Source organism: Oncorhynchus masou, chromosome 15 (genome assembly GCF_036934945.1).
Source record: "Oncorhynchus masou masou isolate Uvic2021 chromosome 15, UVic_Omas_1.1, whole genome shotgun sequence".
NCBI classification, from domain to species: domain Eukaryota; kingdom Metazoa; phylum Chordata; class Actinopteri; order Salmoniformes; family Salmonidae; genus Oncorhynchus; species Oncorhynchus masou.
Genome location: NC_088226.1, coordinates 60,648,450 through 60,669,163, shown reverse-complemented (window position 1 = coordinate 60,669,163; position 20,714 = coordinate 60,648,450). Strand labels below are relative to the sequence as shown.

General features: G+C 43.3%; 1 protein-coding gene across 3 annotated transcripts; it reads left to right on the top strand.

The window, feature by feature from the left end:
- The first annotated feature begins 522 nt into the window (after window positions 1-522).
- washc4 (WASH complex subunit 4) lies at window positions 523-19,613 on the top strand. 3 transcript variants are annotated; one of them, XM_064989892.1, is made up of 30 exons: window positions 523-640; window positions 1,289-1,428; window positions 1,714-1,767; window positions 2,040-2,105; window positions 2,275-2,320; window positions 2,416-2,483; window positions 2,592-2,674; window positions 3,244-3,390; window positions 3,467-3,587; window positions 3,976-4,099; window positions 4,205-4,332; window positions 5,987-6,147; window positions 8,020-8,146; window positions 8,246-8,371; window positions 8,483-8,590; window positions 8,758-8,904; window positions 9,111-9,190; window positions 9,359-9,464; window positions 9,728-9,844; window positions 11,406-11,574; window positions 11,744-11,898; window positions 12,596-12,670; window positions 12,751-12,990; window positions 13,191-13,366; window positions 13,591-13,677; window positions 13,794-13,941; window positions 14,191-14,287; window positions 14,568-14,764; window positions 15,010-15,106; window positions 18,142-19,613. In XM_064989892.1, exons 1-30 carry the CDS (start codon window positions 580-582, stop codon window positions 18,198-18,200), a joined length of 3,510 nt encoding a protein of 1,169 aa, XP_064845964.1. In that variant the 5' UTR covers window positions 523-579; the 3' UTR covers window positions 18,201-19,613. The 3 variants fall into 3 exon arrangements, with proteins under 3 accessions (XP_064845964.1, XP_064845966.1, XP_064845965.1); XM_064989894.1 differs by having other exon boundaries at window positions 15,010-15,122; XM_064989893.1 differs by having other exon boundaries at window positions 15,010-15,130.
- Window positions 19,614-20,714: the final 1,101 nt, after the last annotated feature.

Below are 20,714 nucleotides of genomic sequence, written 5' to 3'. Positions count from 1 at the left end.
AAAAAAAATAGCTAAATGATCCTTGGTATGACCTTGTTAAAACAATTCCATATAGCTTAGTAGACCCCTGCCTTTTTGTTGCCACAGCCTTATTGTATATCACGGTGGAGTATGAACAAATGGCTTATAGAGCAAACAACTCAAATATCACAACATAGGTTGTAGTATGACTTTTTACTGGCTTGGCTTGGCTTCCCCAGGGATTTTACCCATCCACCGCTCCGGGGCTACGGATCTTTGGTCGGTCTAATAATCTCATACCATTGTGTTAAATAATCTATGGAATATGATCATGACACAATACAGTAGGCGATAGACATTTAGGACAAAAAAAACATATTTCTCATTGTTGTATGGATATGTAATTGTCCATGAATAACCACAGTGTATATCAATTTGAGTAGCATCCCCAACACACCTGTACCAAAGACAGTACAGGTTAAGAAACTCTGCACCTGTACAGTATTTTGTAAAAACTACATTACCCATAAACACCCTGAAGTCATGGGGCAAATCATGGGATTCACATTCACTTTCTCCAACGGTTACCGCTAACATCAGTGGAGCAATCGCACTGCGATGGCGGTGGAGGCGATTTCTCCTGACTGGGAATTCGATCGATTTGATGATGGGTCTACGAGTAAGTAGCTTTTAGTTGGCTTTTTAACTATCCGGATAGAAAAGTGTGATTTGCTTACTGGTGAAATTCTCATGGGCTTGAAGCCAGGCATATTAGCTTGAGTGGCTAGCGATCTACGTTAGCAAGTTGTCTGGCCCAGCTTCGCTTTGCCTGAGCTGCAATGTTTTTTTCTTACCAGACGATAACGGCAAAGCGCCTGTCAAATGTCAGAAGTTAGCTAGCTAATTATTATATTTTGCAATGGTTGGTTTAAACGTTTTGCTAATCCTAGTGTTGTTGTTGCACAATACTGGCCAGCAACAGGCCGTCATGGCTGTCATGTTGAATTCATTATCTAGGTAACCATTGTCTCACACAGCTAGATTTTCAGGAAAGATATAGTGCACGTTTGACCCATTAAAAAAAGCAATAACGACCAATTATGTTAGCCACGTAGCTAGCTAATTTAGACTCATAACTCTCACCTCCGCATCAGCTAGCAATTCATTCATGTGATTGACAGTTGAGTTGACAGGAGGCTACAGAACAGGCATCACAGTAGTGCTGTAACATAAAAGCTAATGCATTCAAAGTGTATCCTCCTTCTTCCGGATTTACATTGCTGGGCTGCTAATCTTATGATCATGTCTTGTCTGTTTGTCCCTCCAGAGATCCATACGGAGGTGCAGCAGAAGAACTATGGGAAGTTTCTGGAGGAGTACACCTCTCAGCTGAAAGGCATTGAGGACGCTCTCGACGACTCCATAGGAGACGTGTGGGACTTCACCCTGGACCCCATAGCCCTGAAGGTATCTCTCCCTCTCTCATTCTGACATTCATTCAGGTTAACTTTCCAGAGACATTGTCCTGCTGGAACTGAGTCTGGGCCAGTTTTCCAGTGCTCGTGTTTTGGCTGCAGTCAGTGTCATGACTTGGGGATCATGTTGACTTAGAATGAAGTGACCTTCAGTGATGTTGATCTCCATAATAGAATGAATAGAACAGACAGCTCTATCGATGTCCATTCTCCATTCTTCTATGTGGATTCTATGGGGACATGAAACAACCATTTTTTGATACTCTTCCTCTTTCAGCTTCTCCCATATGAACAGTCCTCGTTGTTGGAACTGATTAAAACTGACAACAAGGTAAATGAAGCCAAGATAAACTTTCCTCAGACATTTGAATTATGAAACTGTAATAAAAGTTCATTAAGCCAGAAATATATTTGTTTCATGTATGTTATTATGTTAGGGAAGTATTGTAAATCCCTAGCAGCACAATGCTATGAATTTGCTGGCTGTGATCCAAGAGATCATAATGAAGTCTTGCAATTTTACTAAGAAGGGAACGGGTCTAAGATTGCAACTCAAATGTACAAGTGTGGAGTTGATATTCCTTTGGTCTTTGCTCTCCACAGGTTCTGAACAAAGTCATTACAGTGTATGCAGCCCTCTGCAGTGAGGTTAAAAAGCTGAAGTATGAGGTAAGCTTGATGTTTCTTCATTGATTAAAGGTCTTGTTCAACTTTAATTGCACACTGTGTGTGTTGTTTGCACATGCAAATATTTCAGGAAGTCTGGCAGCGAGTCATTGCAACAGTTTTTGATATACACAACTTACTGTATTGTATATGCCTTTGTCTCCCTCTGTAGGGTGAAATCAAGTTTTACAATGGCTTGCTGTACTATGGTGAAGGAGGTAATCATCTATGATTTATGTAGCTTTATTGAATTATTGTTATTTTTTGTCTAAGTGTGTGTGTGTGTGTGTGTGTGTGTGTGTGTGTGTTCCAGTGTCAGACAGCTGTGTGGTTGAAGGAGAGTCACAGGTTCAGATGGGCCGGTTCATCTCCTTCTTTCAGGTCAGTAGTGAGAGTAAAACTGAGGAATTACCCAGGGGAGATTTATTGTAGTTCTAGGAATGTCCCTCCCTTTATCTCCCAATTTCTCCTCTTCATTCTCTGCTGTAGGAGCTGTCCTGTTTTGTGTCGCGGTGCTTTGAGGTGGTGGTCAACGTTGTCCATCAGCTGGCGGCGCTCTACAACAGCAACAAGTAAGACATGGACTCATCTTGGCACCCAGAACCAAATCTCATGTGGAGAAGCACATATGCACCCCCATGCAGACACACACACGCACATACACACTCACCCATGCAGACACTCACACACTCACCCATGCAGACACTCACACACTCACCCATGCAGACACTCACACACTCACCCATGCAGACACTCACACATACATTTAACATTTACATTTAAGTCATTTGGCAGACGCTCTTATCCAGAGCGACTTACAGATTGGACTTACACACACTCACCCATGCAGACACTCACACACTCACCCATGCAGACACTCACTCACTCACCCATGCAGACACTCACTCACTCACCCATGCAGACACTCACTCACTCACCCATGCAGACACTCACTCACTCACCCATGCAGACACTCACTCACTCACCCATGCAGACACACAATCACTCACTCACTCACCCATACAGACACACTCACACAGACACTCACTCACCCATACAGACACTCACTCACTCACCCATACAGACACACACACATTTACTGGAGCTTTATTTTTTGTTGTTGCTGTTATTCATCTTTCAGGGGAGTCACAAAAATCATTGAGTCGTCAGGAGTTCATTTTCAGACAGTGTATGAGCACCTGGGGGAGCTGTTGGTGGTTCTGCTCACTCTGGATGAGATCATGGAGAATCACGGCACCCTGAAAGACCACTGGAAGATGTACAAGAGGTACAAACACACCGATGCATGATGATATACAGAAAGATAAAGGAGATACATTTATTTAGTCCCTCTTCCTTCCTAGGTTACTGAAGTCAGTGCATCATAACCCTGGGAAGTTTGGCATCCCAGAGGAGAAGCTGAAGCCGTTTGAGAAGCTGCTTTTTAAGCTAGAGGGACAGCTGCTGGACGGCATGATATTCCAGGTGGGTACGCCCTTCAGTGGTTTCATGTTGGTGGCATCACTTCCTGGTGAAGGTGACTTGGGTCTCATTCAATATGCCTACATGTACATATTACCTTGACTAACCTGTGCCCCCCGCACATTGACTCTGTACTGGTACCCCTTGTATATAGCCTCGCTACTGCTATTTTTACTTAATACCTATTTTTCTTTAAACTGCATTGTTGGTTAAGGGCTTGTAAGTACGCATTTCACTGTAAGGTCTACACCTGTTGTATTCGGCGCATGTGACAAATAAAATGTTATTTGAATATGCATGAATGTTTCAGATTTAGTTTCTGAACACCTTGCTGAAAGGGGGTACGACTACTACTCCTGAACTCACCCATCTGTCTGTGTGTGTTGGCCAGGCGTGTGTGGAGCAGAGGTTTGACGACCCAGGAGAGGGAGTGTCTGTCTCTAAAAACAGTGCCTTCGCTGAGGAGTTTGCCCTCAACATCCGCACCATATTCACCAACGTGGAGTCAAAGATCGGTCAGTCTCTTTGGTCCAAAACATTTCAGCGTTGTTTACTGGACAGAAAATTAAGCTTGAAATCTGATGTGTATATTTAGTTAGTGTGTCTGGGGTCTGTTTTAGGTGAGCCCTCAGAGATAGACCAGAGGGATAAGTATGCTGGGGTCTGTGGACTTTACGTTCTTCACTTTCACATCTTCAGAACTGTCGACAAGAAGCTCTACAAAGCCCTGCTAGACATCTGCAAAAAGGTGTGTGTTTGACTTCAGGTTCTGTAGTTGAATTTGTGTGTGAACATACATTGAACAAAAATATAAACGCAACATAGACATATTAGCAACACATCATAGTAGTTGCGATTAGATTCCCCCTCTTTCTACACTGAACTAAAATATAAATGCAACATGTAAAGTGTTGGTCCCATGTTTCACGAGTTGAAATAAAATATCCTAGAAAGGTTCCATAAGCACAAAAAGCGTATTTCTCTCAAATTATTCTGGACAAATTTGTTTACATCCCTGTTGGTGAGCATTTCTCCTTTGCAAAGATAATCTATCCACCTGACTGGTGTGGCATATCAAGAAGCTGATTAAACAGCATGATCATTACACAGGTGCACCTTGTGCTGAGGACAATAAAAAGACAATCTCAAATTTGACATTTTGCCACAGATGTCTCAAATTGAGGGAGTGTGTAATTGGTATGCTGACTGCAAGAATGTCGCGGCAGTTAGCCTAGTGGTTAGAGCGTTGGGCCAGTAACCGAAAGGTTACTGGATCGATTCCCTGAGCTGACAAGGTAAAAATCTGTCGTTCTGCCCCTGAACAAGGCACTTAACCCACTGTTCCCTGGTAGGCTGTCATTATAAATAACTGACTTGCCTTGTTAAATAAATAAACATTACATTCACAACTGCAGACCATGTGAAACTACGCCAGCCCAGGACCTCCACATCCGGCTTCTTCACCTGCAGTTTGGTCTGTGACGAGCCACCCAGACAGCTGATGAAACTGTGGGTTTGCACATCCAAAGAATTTCTGCACAAACTGTCAGAAACCGTTTCAGGGAAGCTCATCTGCATGCTTGTCGTCCTCACCAGGGTCTTGACCTGACTACAGTTCGGCGTCATGCCAGTCATCCGTCACAATCAGCTCATGTTTCAGCATGATAATGCACTGCCCCATGTCGCAAGGATCTTTACATAATTCATGGAAGCTGAAAATGTCCCAGTTCTTCCATGACCTGCATACTCACCAGGCATGTTACCCATTGACCATGTTTGAGATGCTCTGGATCGACATGTACAACAGAGTGTTCCAGTTCCCGCCAATATCCAGCAACTTCACACAGCCATTGAAGAGGAGTGGGACAACATTCCACAGGCCACAATCAACAGCCTGGACTGGTTTTCTGATCCATATCTGTATTCCCAGTTGTGTGAAATCCATAGACTAGGGCCTAATGAATTGATTTCTATTAACGGATTTCCTTATATGAACTGTAACTCAGTAAAACCTTTGAAATTGTTGCATGTTGCGTTTTATTTTTGTTAGGTATTTTTATCTTGTGGGAGTGAGGTGGTTTAACCCTTCTCAATCCTTTCTCCTTTCTCTCCCTCTCACATCTTTCCCGCTCTCTCCCTTCTCATCCTTTCCCGCTCTCTCCCTTCTCATCCTTTCCCGCTCTCTCCCTTCTCATCCTTTCCCGCTCTCTCCCTTATCATCCTTTCCCGCTCTCTCCCTTCTCATCCTTTCCCGCTCTCTCCCTTCTCATCCTTTCCCGCTCTCTCCCTTCTCATCCTTTCCCGCTCTCTCCCTTCTCATCCTTTCCCGCTCTCTCCCTTCTCATCCTCTCCCGCTCTCTCCCTTCTCATCCTCTCTCTCCCTTCTCATCCTCTCCCCTCAGGTGCCTGCAGTGACTCTGACGTCTAACATCATCTGGTTCCCTGACACCTTCCTCATGGCCAAGGTCCCGGCTGCAGCCAAGCTTATGGACAAGAAGAGTGTTCAGAGCGTTAGAGCACAGAGAGACGCATATCTGCAGCAGAGAGCACAGACTCTCACCAAGTAGGTCCATCAGGCAATCCATCACATTTACAATATTTGTTTTGCTTTAAACCCTAGATAACAGTTGAACATGAGGGGAGTCATAGTCTGTTTCCTGTGTCCTCTGAGTTAACATATACAGTACCAGTCAAAGTTGGAACCAGGGTTTTTCTTTATTTTGTCTAATTTCTACATCGTGGAATAATAGTGAAGACATCAACTATGAAATAACATATATGGAATCATGTAGTAACCAAATAAAGTTTTAAACAAATCTAAAACTTTTTTTTAAATTTGAGATTCTTCAAAGAAGCCACCCTTTGCCTTGATGACAGCTTTGCACACTCTTGTCATTCTCTCATCCAGCTTCATGAGGTAGTCACCTGGAATGCATTTCAATTAACAGGTGTGCCTTGTTAAAAGTACATTTGTGGAATTTCTTTCCTTAATGAGTTTGAGCCAATCAGTTGTTTTGTGATAAGGTAGTGGGGGTATACAGAAGATAGCCCTGTTTGGTAAAAGACCAAGTCCATATTATGGCAAGAACAGCTCAAATAAGCAAAGAGAAACGACAGTCCATCATTACTTTAAGACATGAAGGTCAGTCAATCTGGAAAATTTCAAGAACTTTGAAAGTTTCTTCAAGTGCAGTTGCAAAAACCATCAAGCGCTATGATGAAACTGGCTCTCATGAGGACCGCCACAGGAAAGGTCCCAGAGTTACCTGTGCTTGAGTTACCTTATTTATTGAACTGCACTGTTGGTTAAGGACTTGTAAGTAAGCATTTCATGGTAAGGTCTACGCTTGTTATGTTCGGCACACGTGACAAATAAAGTTTGATTTGCTGCAGAGGAGAAATTCATATGAGTTACCAGCCTCAGAAATCGGCAATTAACTGCACATCAGATTGCAGCCCAAATAATGCTTCATAGAGTTCAAGTAACAGACACATCTCAACATCAACTGTTCAGAGTAGACCGCGTGAATCAGTGCTTCATGGTCGAATTGCTGCAAAGAAACCACTACTAAAGGACACAAATGATAAGAAGAGACTTGCTTGGGCCAAGAAACACGAGCAATGGACATTAGATCGCAGGAAATCTGTCCTTTGGTCTGATGAGTCCAAATTTGAGATTTTTGGTTCCAAACGCTGTGTCTTTGTGAGACGCAGAGTAGGTGAACGGATGATCTCCGCATGTGTGGTTCCCACCATGAAGCATGGAGGAGGTGGTGTTGGGGTGCTTTGCTGGTGACACTGTCTGTGATTTATTTAGAATTGAAGGCACACTTAACCAGCATGGCTACCACAGCATTCTGCAGTGATACGCCATCCCATCTGGTTTGCGCTTAGTGGGACGATCATTTGTTTTTCCACAGGACAATGACCCAACACACACCTCCAGACAGTAAGGGCTATTTGAACAATAAGGAGAGTGATGGAGTGCTGCATCAGATGACCTAGCCTCCACAATCATCCGACCTCAACCCAATTGAGATGGTTTGGGATGAGTTGTACCGCAGAGTGAAGGAAAAGCAGCCAACAAGTGCCCAGCATATATGGGAACTCCTTCAATACTGTTGGAAAAGCATTCCAGGTGACTACCTCATGAAGCTGGTTGAGAGAATGCCAAGAGTGTGCAAAGCTGTCATCAAGGCAAAGGGTGGCTTCTTTGAAGCATCTCAAATATGAAATATATTTTGATTTGTTGAACACATTTTTTATTTTTATTTTAACTGTTTTTGGTTACTTCATAATTCCATATGTATTATTTTATAGTTTTGATGTTTTCACTTTTATTCTACAATATAGAAAATAGTCAAATAAAGAAAAACCCTTGAATGAGTTACTTTTAACTGGTAATGTACATGTAGGATTTATCTCTCCCTGTCAGGGATGTTCAGTCTTACTATGTGTTTGTGACGTCCTGGATGATGAAAATGGAGGCCATCTCGTCGAAGGAGCAGCGCAACGACAAGCTGTCAGAGGACCTTAGTAGCAGATGTAACGTCTTTGTGCAGGTGTGGACTGACGTTATTAACTAGCCATTCAGAAACTGCTCAAACGTTACCAGGGGGATGATTTTATGTCATATATTATTTTCCATGTCTCCCCTGCAGGGTATCCTGTATGCCTACAGTATCGGCACCATCATTAAGACTACCATGAACCTGTACATGTCCATGCAGAGACCCATGACCAAGGCCTCCGTCAAAGCCCTCTGTAGACTGGTCGAGCTGCTCAAGGTGTGTGTGCTAATTTGTTGTGCATTGTGATAAATAATTGTAGATGAAACATTGTGAATGTATCAAACACGACAGTTTAATGAGGTGTGATGTCACTTCCTCCCTGGTCAGGCAGTGGAGCACACGTTCCACAGGCGGTCCATGGTGGTGGCTGACTCCGTCTCCCACATAACCCAGCACCTGCAGTCCCAGGCCCTCAACTCCATTGGCACCGCTAAGGTAAATACTACTCTCATCTCAGTTCGGGATCTTTTTTTGTGTAGGGAAATTCAATTTACACGCAGTAGATTACAGAAATGCAACATTTATACACCTCATTCACATCTGACAAAGAAACACATTTCTATCATTTCTCCCATCAGTTTGAATATGTTTCTCTTCTGTAGAAAAGGGTGATCTCTGACAAGAAGTATAGCGAGCAGCGACTGGATGTGCTGTCATCTCTGGTGATGGCAGAGAACGCTCTCAATGGGCCCAGCACTAAAGAGCGCCGCCTAGTGGTCTCTCTGGCGCTCAGTGTGGGAACACAGATGGTATGACCATTATTCAAGTTTCTGCTGCCTAGGGTTGCAAAATGCTGGTAATTTTCTACAAATTTCCAGGGTTTCCAAGAATCCCAGTTAGAATATTCCTAGAATCCGGAGGGAATGAGCAGAAAATCCAGGATTCTTCCAACTGGGAATTTGGTGAAAATATTTACGTGAACTGAAGGTTATGTTGCAATGGTAACTTCTTCCAGAAAACCTTCAAAGACGAGGAGCTGCTCCCGCTGCAGTTGGTGCTAAAGAAGCTGGACCTGATCAGTGAGCTCAAGGAGAGGTGAGGGGAACACACTGCCCGATAATGCCTAGGCATTAGCTATAGGACCTAACACACGTCTTCAGTTCTATTTAAGCAAACTTAAAAACCCAGGAAAACTGTTTTTGATAAACGTAAGTATATGAATGTGATGTACCGGTATCTAATATATCACTGTTCTCTGATCAGGGTGAAGGTCCAGTGTGACTGTAGTTTCCTGTACTGGCACAGAGCTGTATTTCCCATCTACCTGGATGATGTGTATGACCACGCTGTCGATGCTGCACGGATACACGTAAGCACTGAACACACCTCTATTCTCTCAGCTTCAAGCGATATCCTTACTCTCACTTTCATAACATACTACCCATAAACATTATCAACTGCCAGCACTTCTCTACCAATATGTAGCTCGCTGTTCTGCTTCTCATTGGTTCCTGTTGTCACTTTTGATGCATTGATTGGTCCCCTTGGCTGTCCCTTATCCTGGTCGTTGGATATGTTTCGCCGGTCCTGCTGTCACTCCTACCTGTGACTGTTTATGATTGGCTCGTGCAGTACATGTTCAGCGCCCTGAGGGACAGCGTACCCACCATGCTTCACGCCAAACACATGGAGTCATGTGACCAGCTACTGGAGAGCTACGACACAGAGATCATGGAGGTGTTCAATGAGGTGAGGAGGGAAGAGGGAGGGAGAAGCAACTGAGGAGAGGTAGCTTTTAAAAAATATATATATACATACACACACAGTGGCAATTGTAATTACCTGGATTTCTGCATAAATTGGTCATAAAATGTGATCTTACCTTCATCGAAGTCACAACAATAGACAAACTCAGTCTGCTTAAACTAAGAACACACAAACAATTATACATTTTAATGTCTTTATTGAACACACTGTGTAAACATTCACAGTGCAGGATGCAAAAAGTATTTGAACCCTTGGATTTAATAACTGGTTGACCATCCTTTGGCAGCAATAACCTCATCCAAATGTTTTCTGTAGTTGCGGATCAGACCTGCACAACGGTCAGGAGGAATTTTGGACCATTCCTCTTTACAAAACTGTTTCAGTTCAACAATGTTCTTGGGATGTCTGGTGTGAACCGCTCTCGAGGTCATGCCACAGCATCTCAATCGAGTTGCTTCAATTTTTCTTCAATGTTTAAAGCTTGGGAAATCTTTTTGTATCCAAATCCGGCTTTAAACTTCTTCACAACAGTATCTCGGACCTGCCTGGTGTGTTCCTTGTTCTTCATGATGCTCTCTGCGCTTTTAACGGACCTCTGAGACTATCACAGTGCAGGTGCATTTATACGGAGACTTGATTACACACTGGTGGATTGTATTTATCATCATTAGTCATTTAGGTCAACATTGGATCATTCAGAGATCCTCACTGAACTTCTGGAGAGAGTTTGCTGCACTGAAAGTAAAGGGGCTGAATAATTGTGCACGCCCAATTTTTCAGTTTTTGATTTGTTAAAAAAGTTTGAAATATCCAATAAATGTCATTCCACTTCATGATTGTGTCCCACTTGTTGTTGATTCTTCACTAAAAAATACAGTTTTATATCTTTGTTTGAAGCCTGAAATGTGGCAAAAGGTCGCAAAGTTCAAGGGGGCCGAATACTTTCGCAAGGCACTGTATATGAATGAATTATACAGTACCAGTCAAAAGTTTGGACACATCTACTCATTCCTGTTTTTTTCTTTCTTTATTTGTACTATTTTCTACATTGTAGAATAATAGTGAAGACATCAAAACTATGAAATAACACATGAATCATGTAAAAACCAAAAAAAGTGTTAAACAAATCCAAATATATTATATATTTGAGTTTTTTCAAAGTAGCCACCCTTTGCCTTGATGACAGCTTTCCACCATCAAGCAACTATGATGAAACTGGCTCTCATGAGACCTGCCACAGGAAAGGAAGACTCAGAGTTACCTCTGCTGCAGAGGATAAGTTCATTAGAATAACTGCACCTCAGACTGCAGCCCAAACAAATACTTCACAGAGTTCAAGTAACAGAAACATGGTTTCTACATGATTCATGTGTTATTTCATAGTTTTGATGTCTTCACTATTTTTCTACAATGTAGAAAATAGTAAAATAAAGAAACCCCTTAAATGAGTAGGTGTGTCCAAACCTTTGACTGGTCCTGTATATCTATTCCCTGTATAAATCTCACCCTCCACCTCCCTCCCTTCATCCCTTTCTCCTCTCAGCATCTGTTGGACAAGCTGTGTAAAGAGATAGAGAAGGACCTGCGTCTGTCTGTCCACACACACCTGAAGCTGGACGACAGGAACCCCTTCAAGGTGGGCATGAAGGACTTGGCCCACTTCTTCTACCTCAAACCCATCCGCTTCTTCAATCGCTTCATACACATTAAAGGTAGCTACACACTGCACTGGATGGGCCCCTGGAATACAGCACTGTGGTGTGTGTGGTGGGTGCGTGGTTTTGCAAGTCCTTTACCAAGATGTGTGTTCAGTCTATTCTATGCATATTTGTGTGTCTTTGTCTCAGAGTATGTCTCACCGTGTGTGTGTCGTCCTCACAGCCTATGTGACTCACTACCTGGATAAGACGTTCTATAACCTAACCACAGTGGCTCTGCATGACTGGGCCACCTACAGCGAGATGAGGAACCTGGCAACACAGCGCTACGGACTCATGATGACAGAGGCACATCTACCCAGCCAGACCCTTGAACAGGTGTGTGTGTGTGTGTGTAATATTTGATGAAGTCTGCTGAAGCCAGGATTCAATCCGAGTGGCTTTTCTGGCTATGCACCCTTTAAATGCAATGTTCCCGCATTCGCCGGAGACTGTATTCATGGTAAAAGCTACCTAGGCTGTCGGCTCAATCGGGAAATTACCTTTTAAATGGTGTTAGGTTCGAAATCTCAGAATGAAACACTCAGCGGACATTATGAAAGCTGAACCAAGTCTAATTCTTCCCAGAGGGTCAATACAGCTGCATTCAGACAAAACATGTTTCCACCACCACAAGTATATTACTCCAATTTAAGCTCTTCTCCTTCTCTCCAATCCTTACATCTTTTATGGTTCGACAGGAAGACAAAGTGATAGGGTTATTAACCATTGTTTCTCCCATAAGGGAATCTGACCTGACCTCAACCCCCTTGATGCCTTATCCAAAGATCTCCACCCGTATCCCCTCTAGCAACCCTGTGACTTCCTCCCATCCACCCAACACATTCCAAAGCCATCTGGCTCCTACAGATAACCATTAACTTCTGATGTAAAAAACAGTCTCTTTCACTCCTCAGATACTATACTGCTGAGTATAACAATGTTCCAAGTTTAACCCAGAATCTAACAATGGCGAATAGTCGACACAGCGCTATTTGATTGAATCCTGGCCTAAGTGTCCTTTTGCTCTGGCCAGGGACTGGATGTGTTGGAGATCATGAGGAACATCCATGTGTTTGTATCCCGCTATCTCTACAACCTCAACAACCAGGTAAGCTCTGGCTCTGTCTCTCAGTCCTATCTGTTCTGTCTGTCTCACCGGTCTGTCTCACCAGTCTGCCTGTCCCTCAGATCTTCATTGAGAAGACGAGCAACAACAAGCACCTAAACACCATCAACATCCGCCACATCGCCAACTCCATCCGCACACACGGCACAGGCATCATGAACACCACGGTCAACTTCACCTACCAGTTTCTGAGGAAGAAGTTCTACATCTTCAGTCAGTTCATGTACGACGAGCACATAAAGTCCAGACTCATCAAAGACATCCGCTTCTTCAGGGAGACCAAAGACCAGTCAGACCAGAAGGTAACGGGGCTCACTTCACCTCTTCAGTTGTGTGGAAAAATCTGTTGTGAAGTCATACATTCATGACCGGTCTTTCCCTTTAGCTTATAGGGAATTGAAGAACTAGTCATAAAAGGCTCCGGTTTTAAAAACAAACGGGAGTGTTGCTCCCAGTCTGACATTTCCTCTGACTGTATTGCCATGTGTTATGTTTGATCTAGTACCCGTTTGAGAGGGCAGAGAAGTTTAACCGTGGCATCAGGAAGCTTGGCATCACCCCAGATGGGCAGAGTTACCTGGACCAGTTTAGACAGCTGATTAGCCAGATCGGTAATGCCATGGGCTACGTGCGCATGATCCGCTCTGGAGGACTTCACTGTTGCAGCAGCGCCATCAGGTACCAGACACAGGGCATTGATAGTATTTATAACTAGTATTTTTAAGATATGGAATGTTCTACACTGTGTTTCCCAGGTTTGTTCCAAGCTTGGAGATTTAGTGCTGTAAGAGTTATGGGTAATGCCGTTTTTGGAGATGTAGTATGTAAAGGGGGTTGTGGGTAACCTAGTTCTATAGTAAATGGTGAACCATAAACCCACTTGTGTATTCTGTGTTTCCCAGGTTTGTCCCTGACCTGGAGGATATAGTGAACTTTGAGGAGCTGGTGAAGGAGGAGGGGCTTTCAGAGGAGACCCAGAAAGCTGCCAGGTATGCTTGTGTGCTCCTGATGATGTATTTCAATTCACACAGCTTTAACCAAAACAATTGCTCTCTATGGGCTAAATAAAGTGTTCTTACCTCTTCTGAATGTGTCTTCCTCTCAGCCTGCTGGACTCTGTGCTGGGGGATCTGACCAGTAACTCTGCCGAGGGGACAGAGTACTTCAAGATGCTGGTGGGAGTGTTCGCCCCCGAGTTCCGCAGCATCAAGAACATGCACCTGAGAAACTTCTACATGATCGTACCTCCTCTGGTGTGTCCTTTCACTCCTCTCTCTATTCATCTCTTTCACTCCTCTCTCTCTCTTCATCTCTTTCACCCACTCATGTCTGAGCACTTCATCTGTCTTTCAGACATTCGCCCATCTCTGTGAGCAGTCTGTCCATCCTTCTCTCCTTTATGTGTATCTGTTTATCTCTCGTTCTCTCACTGTCCATCTAACTTTCTGTTCTGAAGCTGCAGATACCTTCTCTTATACAACCTTTCCTTTTCTCTCCTTCAGACGGTGAATTTTGTGGAGCACTCCATTGGCTGCAAGGAGAAACTCAACAAGAAGAACAAAGGAGGGGCAGCCTTCACAGATGATGGCTTTGCCATGGGTGAGTCAGTGTGGTATGATCTTTCACAGATCACTGTATGTAGTAGGATAACTTTCACATTAGTTGTTGATTTTCACTGATCGTTGTTCTCACTCTCACCTCGTCTCTCTCCCTTCCTTTTCTCCCCTCTTCTCCTCTGCTCTTTCTCCTTCCACCCTCTCCCTCCTACCCCTCCCTCTCCCTCCCTCTCCTCCCCATCCCCCATCTCCTTCCTACCTCTCCCTCCTACCCCTTCCTCTCCCTCCTAACCCTCCCTCTCCTCTCCACTCTCCTGCCCCAGGTGTGGCCTACATCCTTAAGCTGCTGGACCAGTACTTGGAGTTTGACTCCCTCCACTGGTTCCAGGCAGTCAGGGAGAAGTACATGAAGGAGATGAGTGCTGTGGTGAAGGAGCAGAATGTCCAGGCCACCAGTCAGGATGAGAAGCTCCTGCAGACAATGAACCTCACCCAGAAGAGACTAGACATCTACCTGCAGGTACATGGCTGACCACTGACCTCCGATCTAGGGTTAGATTATTCAACGTCAAGTCCTAGCCTTGACCATCATGAGGGTTTGACAATATCTGATCCTGGACCAGTGATTATGGGGAATGGGTATCCTACCTACTACTGCAAAAGGAGAGGAGGGGAATATGAGCTTGGCATCTTTGTGTGTAGACACTGAAATAATCAATCCAACCAACCAATCAATCAGTAATGCCCTGTCTCTGTCTCCTACAGGAGTTTGAACTGCTACACTTCTCCTTGAGCAGCGCTCGGATCTTCTTCAGAGCTGACAAGACGGCCGCCGAGGAGACCCAGGAGAGGAAGGACAGAGGTCAGGGGTCATGAGGGTGGGCAGGTAGTCTTGCAGAGGGCAGCAGGTAGCCTAGCGGTTTGTGTTGGGCCAGTAACCAAAAGGTTGATTTATTCACTTAGGTTGAATCCCAGAGCCAACTATCGTTTAATCTGCCCTTGAGCAAGGCATTTAACCCTAATTGGCGCAGGAGGTTAGGGCTGCAGTGTTATCAGCTCTTAACCAACCATGCTATTATTTGTTTTGCGTTGTTCGTAACTTGTTTTGTACATAATGTTGCTGCTTCCGTCTCTTATGACCGAAAATAGCTTCTGGTCATCAGAACTGAGATTACTCACCTCAAACTGGACGAGAGTTCTTCAATGAGTCGGACGGGAGGGATATACTACTACAGACACCCGACCAGGCCCAGCTTCCTGGGATTCCCTGGAGAAGGAAACTGAGATTTTGTGGAATAAGATCAGGGTGCCTTGTGAGGATCAGGCAACGAGAGGCTAATCTGCCCTTGCCTTCTGTCCTGCTAGCTAATGTTCAATCATTGGAAAATAAATGGAATGAGCTGAAAGCACGTACAGTGGGGAGAACAAGTATTTGATACACTGCCGATTTTGCAGGTTTTCCTACTTACAAAGCATGTAGAGGTCTGTAATTTTTGTCATAGGTACTCTTCAGCTGTGAGAGACAGAATCTAAAACAAAAATCCAGAAAATCACATTATGATTTTTAAGTAATTAATTTGCATTTTATTGCATGACATAAGTATTTGATCACCTACCAACCAGTAAGAATTCCAGCTCTCACAGATCTGTTAGTTTTTCTTTAAGAATCCCTCCTGTTCTCCACTCATTACCTGGATTAACTGCACCTGTTTGAACTTGTTACCTGTATAAAAGACACCTGTCCACACACTCAATCAAACAGACTCCAACCTCTCCACAATGGTCAAGACCAGAGAGCTGTGTAAGGACATCAGGGATACAATTGTAGACTTGCACAAGGCTGGGATGGGCTACAGGACAATAGGCAAGCAGCTTGGTGAGAAGGCAACAACTGTTGGCGCAATTATTAGAAAAGGGAAGAAGTTCAAGATGACGGTCAATCACCCTCAGTCTGGGGCTCCATGCAAGATCTCACCTCGTGGGGCATCAATGATCATGAGGAAAGTGAGGGATCAGCTCAGAACTACACGGCAGGACCTGGTCAATGACCTGAAGAGAGCTGGGACCACAGTCTCAAAGAAAACCATTAGTAACACACTACGCCATCATGGATTAAAATCCTGCAGCGCACGCAAGGCCCCCCTGCTCAAGCCAGCGCATGTCCAGGCCTGTCTGAAGTTTGCCAATGACCAATTTGCATACTGCACCAACAGATCCACAGATGATGCAATCTCTATTGTACTCCACACTGCCCTTTCCCACCTGGACAAAAGGAACGCTTATGAGAGAATGCTGTTAATTGACTACAGCTCAGCGTTCAACACCATAGTGCCCTCAAATCTCATCACTAAGCTCAGGACCCTGGGACTCCCTCTGCAATCCTCCCTCTGGATCCTGAACTTCCTGACGGGCCGCCCTCAGGTGGTAAGGGTAGATAACAACACATCCGCCACGCTGATCATCAAAACGGGGGCCCCTCGGGGGTGCGTGCTCAGCCCCCTCCTATACTTCCTGTTCCCTCATGACTGCATGGCCAGGCACGACTCCAACACCATCAAGTTTGCCGATGACACAATAGTGGTAGGCTTGATCACGGACAACGATGAGACAGCCTATAGGGCGGAGGTCATTGTGGACTACAGGAAAAGGAGGACCGAGCATGCCCCATTCTCATCGACGGGGCTGTTAAGCAGTTTGAGAGCTTCAAGTTCCTTGGCGTCCACATCACCAACAAACTACCACAGTCCAAGCACACCAAGACGGCTGTGAAGAGGGCACAACAAAACCTATTCCCCCTCAGGAGTCTGAAAAGATTTGGCATGGGTCCTCAGTCCTCAGTTTTTACAGCTGTACCATTGAGAGCATCCTGACGGGTTGCACCACTGCCTGGTAGGACAACTGCTCGGCCTCCGACCGCAAGGCACTAGGGAGGGTAGTGCGTACGGCCCAGTACATCACCAGGGCCAAGCTTACAGTTATTCAGGACCTCTATACCAGGCGGCGTCAGAGGAGGGCCCTAAAGGTTGTCAAAGACTCCAGCCACCCTAGTCATAGACTGTTCTCTCTACTACTACAAGGCAAGCGGTACCGGAGCGCCAAGTCTAGGTCCAAGAGACTCCTAAATAGCTTCTACCCCCAAGCCATAAGACTCCTGAACAGCTAATCAAATGGCTACCCAGACTATTTGCATTACCCCCCCCCCCCCCTCCCGGGAATGCTGCTGCTACTCTCTGTTATTATCTATGCGTAGTCACTAGTAACTCTACCTACATGTACATATTACCTCAATTTCCTCGACACCGGTGCCCCTGCACATTGACATTGACTCTGTACCGGTACCCCCTGTATACAGCCCCGATATTGTTATTTACTGCTGCTCTTTAATTATTATTATTATTATTTTTTTATTATTTTTTTTACTGCATTATTGGTTAAGGGCTTGTAAGTAAGTGTTTCACTGTAAGGTCTACACCTGTTGTATTCAGCACATGTGACATATAACATTTTATTTGATTGAATTGCTCCAGGGTCGTTGTCAATAATGGTTGACCCCTAGCCATGATACAACTCTCCAAGGGTGTCTCGGGGCAGTTGGATATGCAATTCATGAGACACAATTTAATCAAAATCAGATCAGTACAACAACAATCAAGAAAAATAGCCACATTCCTCAGAAAATTGTTCCTCAATCAATAATTTATATAATAATTAATATTTATATTTTGAGGAGACATGTGGAAATACATTTTATATTCATGTAATGATGGTTGTGTTTTGCATAGTGGCTTTATAAAGAGAGTAACAATGCAATTTACAGTAAGATCAGCTGATGTTATGCCATCAGCTAATGGTGAATAATGTTGTGTAAAAATGACAGTCTTTATTTCTGTCTTTCAGAAGCGGCTGCCAAAGCAGTGCCCACATGTACAGATGGCTCTGAACTACTAAGGGACTGATAAGGGACACACATGAGTTCATTAGGTCATAGTTCAAATATCAGTTCTGGGACTAATCTGGATGACAGGGGTACTCTACTGGAGGAGGACAAGGTGGGGGGAAACGGGGCAGAAGACTACTGTCATGTCCTGTGACACGAGGGAAAGTTGAAGACTGGAGTGTGTTCTTAGAGACATGGAAGCCCCCCTTAGCAGAAAACAGGACAATGGTGTAGAAAATTCCATTCTTTGCCCCTGAACTGCTGGTCCTTTTAAGCTTTGGATTGGTCCTGGGAGGCTCTGGTGATAGAGGGTTCAAGTAATGATTTGCTTCATGTAATTCTGGTCCCATGTCTGCGAAGCATCTCATGATTATGCCCCCATGGAGGTGTCTCATCGTTAATAAAATGTAATCTCTTTCTCAAATGCTCAAACACTCGCTCTTTCTCTCTTTTGTCGATCTCTTTCTCTGTATGTATGGATTAGCTACTTTGTGGTGTTAACTGGACTGCTTATCATTTATTTTGGGGGAATGAGTAGTTAATGTCAGGCAAAATGTTATTTCTTTTCTGTGGCAACATTTTAATTGGTTGTAATAAATAATGAGACAGAGGTGTGTCTTCAGACTCTTTTAATCAGCCTGAATAGACTAGATGTCAAGTGGCATAATATGCCAGAGATTATTTTGATATGATAATCAGCAGCTCTGTAATTAATGACCCTGATATCAGGGAGATGATGATGGAATCAATTACATTGATGGATTTGTATGTGTGTGTACATGTTACTTTCCACTTTTTGTCCTTAGACATAATGCTGAAGCTCACATCTAAATCCTAACATGTCTGCTTCCTCTTCTGCAGGGCTGACATCGTAGCCTTTGTCCGTATAATGTTGAGCATCACAATGAATGAACACACAGGATAATCGGATGTTCTTGCAGAAGAGAAGAGTGATTTGTTGTGGTAGTTGTATTCTCTGTAATGTCTCCATAGAATATTATGACGTGTGTGCATCACATTTGACTTCATGAATGTTTTCAAAGACAGACATGACTTGGTAGACATTTTATGTTTATATGAAATTCTATTGGATTTCACTCCTTGCCATTGTGATTTTCTTTAAGTTCAGGCCAGGGTGCCTTTTTGATTGTTCAATGATGACTGATATTGTGTTTGTTTCTATACATAAAATACTGGTTGAGAAGATACTTCATAACTACAATGAAGAGTAGAAAAAATACCAACTCCCTTTACTATTTGATTTACAGTCCATTTAGAGCTTTTCTCAATGTCATTTTATGACGCAAAGCACTTAATCTTTTATGTTCAAATCAATATTTTCCTTTAAACACAAAGGTTTCCTGTATCATCATAAAGATCTATGTTTCCTTGTTGCATGCTGTCATGTTAGTAAAGGACTTGTTTTATTGTCTACCAATGGTACTGCTAATATGGTTTTGATATGTGTGCTTGATAGCCCTGTCTGCTGAGTATTTCATCTGTTAAAGCAGGGTCTTTGAACATGCCAAGTCATGATGTCATAGAGTCCTGTGTTTTGGGCAATCATGTCACATGACCTGGATTTGAACCTTTTCTTCAAAGCTTTTTTTCCAACTGACCCCTTTTTATGTAAATTGTTCCAGTACCATCCTCAGACCTTTGTTTTCATTTTTGGTGTAATTCTAATTTCTGTAAAAGACTTTAAATAAAGGTTCAAATCTTGGTCATGTTACATGATAGCAGTGTTGGAAAAAGTACCCAAACATCGTACTTTAGTAAAAAATATCTTAATAGAAAATGACTCGAGTGAAAGTCACCAAGTAAAATACTACTTGAATAATAGTCTAAAAGTATTTGGTTTTAAATATACTTAAGTATCAAAAGTAAAATTATAATTTCTAATTCCTTATATTAAGCAAACCAGACGGCACCATTTATTTTTTTAGTCGGACACACTCCAACACTCAGACATCGTTTACAAACAAAGCATGTGTGTTTAGTGAGTCCTCCAGATCAGAGGCAGTAGATGAGCAGGGATGTTCTCTTGATAAGTGCATGAATTGGACAATTTTCCTGTCCTGCTAAGCATTCAAAATGTAACGAATACTTTTGGGTGTCAGGAAAAATGTATTGAGTAAAAAGTTGGTTATTTTCTTTAGGAATGTATTGAAGTAAAGGTATTAAAAAATATAAATAGTAAAGTACAGATACCCAAAAAAACAACTTACAGTTAGTAGTATTTTTACTTAAGTACTTAACAACACTGATGATAGGCAAAAACACAGGGCCGTAGACCATAAGTGCACATTGAATAGGGAAATGTAGGCAAGGTTGATCCCTCAGGCTTTGTTTTTGGTTCAACGACATGCCTACAAGTGTCTGTCCACCTTGATTATTTGATCTGAACTACATGCACAAAATTATGCTTTGATTCTATTATTGAATGAAGATGAGTTATTAAGAGAGAAAAAATATGTTGATGAAATGGTAGCTATTAAGTGATAGCTAAAATCTAAGGGACCAGTTCTGAGTG